General features: G+C 40.7%; 1 protein-coding gene across 1 annotated transcript in view; it reads right to left on the reverse strand.

Moving 5' to 3' along the window:
- LOC118342004 (histone H2B 1/2-like) overlaps positions 1–322 on the reverse strand; it is a 659-nt gene extending 337 nt beyond the window's left edge. Inside the window, exon 1 of the mRNA XM_035680432.1 lies at positions 4–322. Within this exon, the coding sequence (XP_035536325.1) occupies positions 4–294 (291 nt within the window). The 5' untranslated portion in view covers positions 295–322. The remainder of the gene's footprint in view (positions 1–3) is intronic.
- Between the last annotated feature and the right edge of the window lie 573 nt (positions 323–895).

Below are 895 nucleotides of genomic sequence, written 5' to 3' on the forward strand. Positions count from 1 at the left end.
GACAGCGGTCTGGATCTCCCTGGAGGTGATGGTGGAGCGCTTGTTGTAGTGAGCCAGACGGGAGGCCTCCCCGGCGATACGCTCGAAGATGTCGTTGACGAAGGAGTTCATGATGCCCATGGCCTTGGAGGAGATGCCGGTGTCGGGGTGGACCTGCTTCATCACCTTGTAGACATAGATGGCGTAGCTCTCCTTCCTGGTCTTCCTCCTCTTTCTGTCTTTCTTGCCGGCGGTCTTGGTCACGGCTTTCTTGGAGCCCTTCTTGGGCGCTGTTTTCGGTGCTGGATCAGGCATGGTGAGTTACTCGCTGTTTAAGTGAGATACGTGACTGAGACGGTGGGCTGGTGCTTCTTAAATACACGGTATGCAAATGAGGCTGCGCTGTCCCCGCTCTGTCATTGGTTGGTTGTTGGAACGTCAGGGACTGAACGCTGAAGTGTCACAGTGCTACTCGGCTGTCTTTGTGTTTGTTTTTTGGCGGTTAAAAGTGAAAGCTTTATTTAAAATGAGGTAAAGGCAGTGTCTTTTAAAAGTATTCATCACTTTTATCCGTCAAAGTTATTTTTCAAATATATAAAAAAGGTTTTGTTTTATAAACCTGTATATTGTTTCTGACTTTACTCTTTTATATGAAAATGTATTGTTGTTTTTTACCCATTATTTATTAGTTTCTTTTATTGAATGTTTTAAAGTCCCTTTACTGAATGTTATTTTAATGCAAGACTTTATTTCCTGATTTTGTTCTTTTGAATTTGTTTGTTTTTATTGTTTAAATGCGTCTGTCATCAATAAAGTTATATAAAAAAGGAGATGAATTTATGAGGATTTATTGGGTTTATTATTCTTAGAGGAACATGTTTCCTTTTTATTCTATAATTTCACAGCCTGATATTAT

The sequence above is a fragment of the Morone saxatilis genome, unplaced genomic scaffold (assembly GCF_004916995.1).
Source record: "Morone saxatilis isolate NCDOM2014 unplaced genomic scaffold, NCSU_SB_2.0 Contig10, whole genome shotgun sequence".
NCBI lineage: Eukaryota > Metazoa > Chordata > Actinopteri > Moronidae > Morone > Morone saxatilis.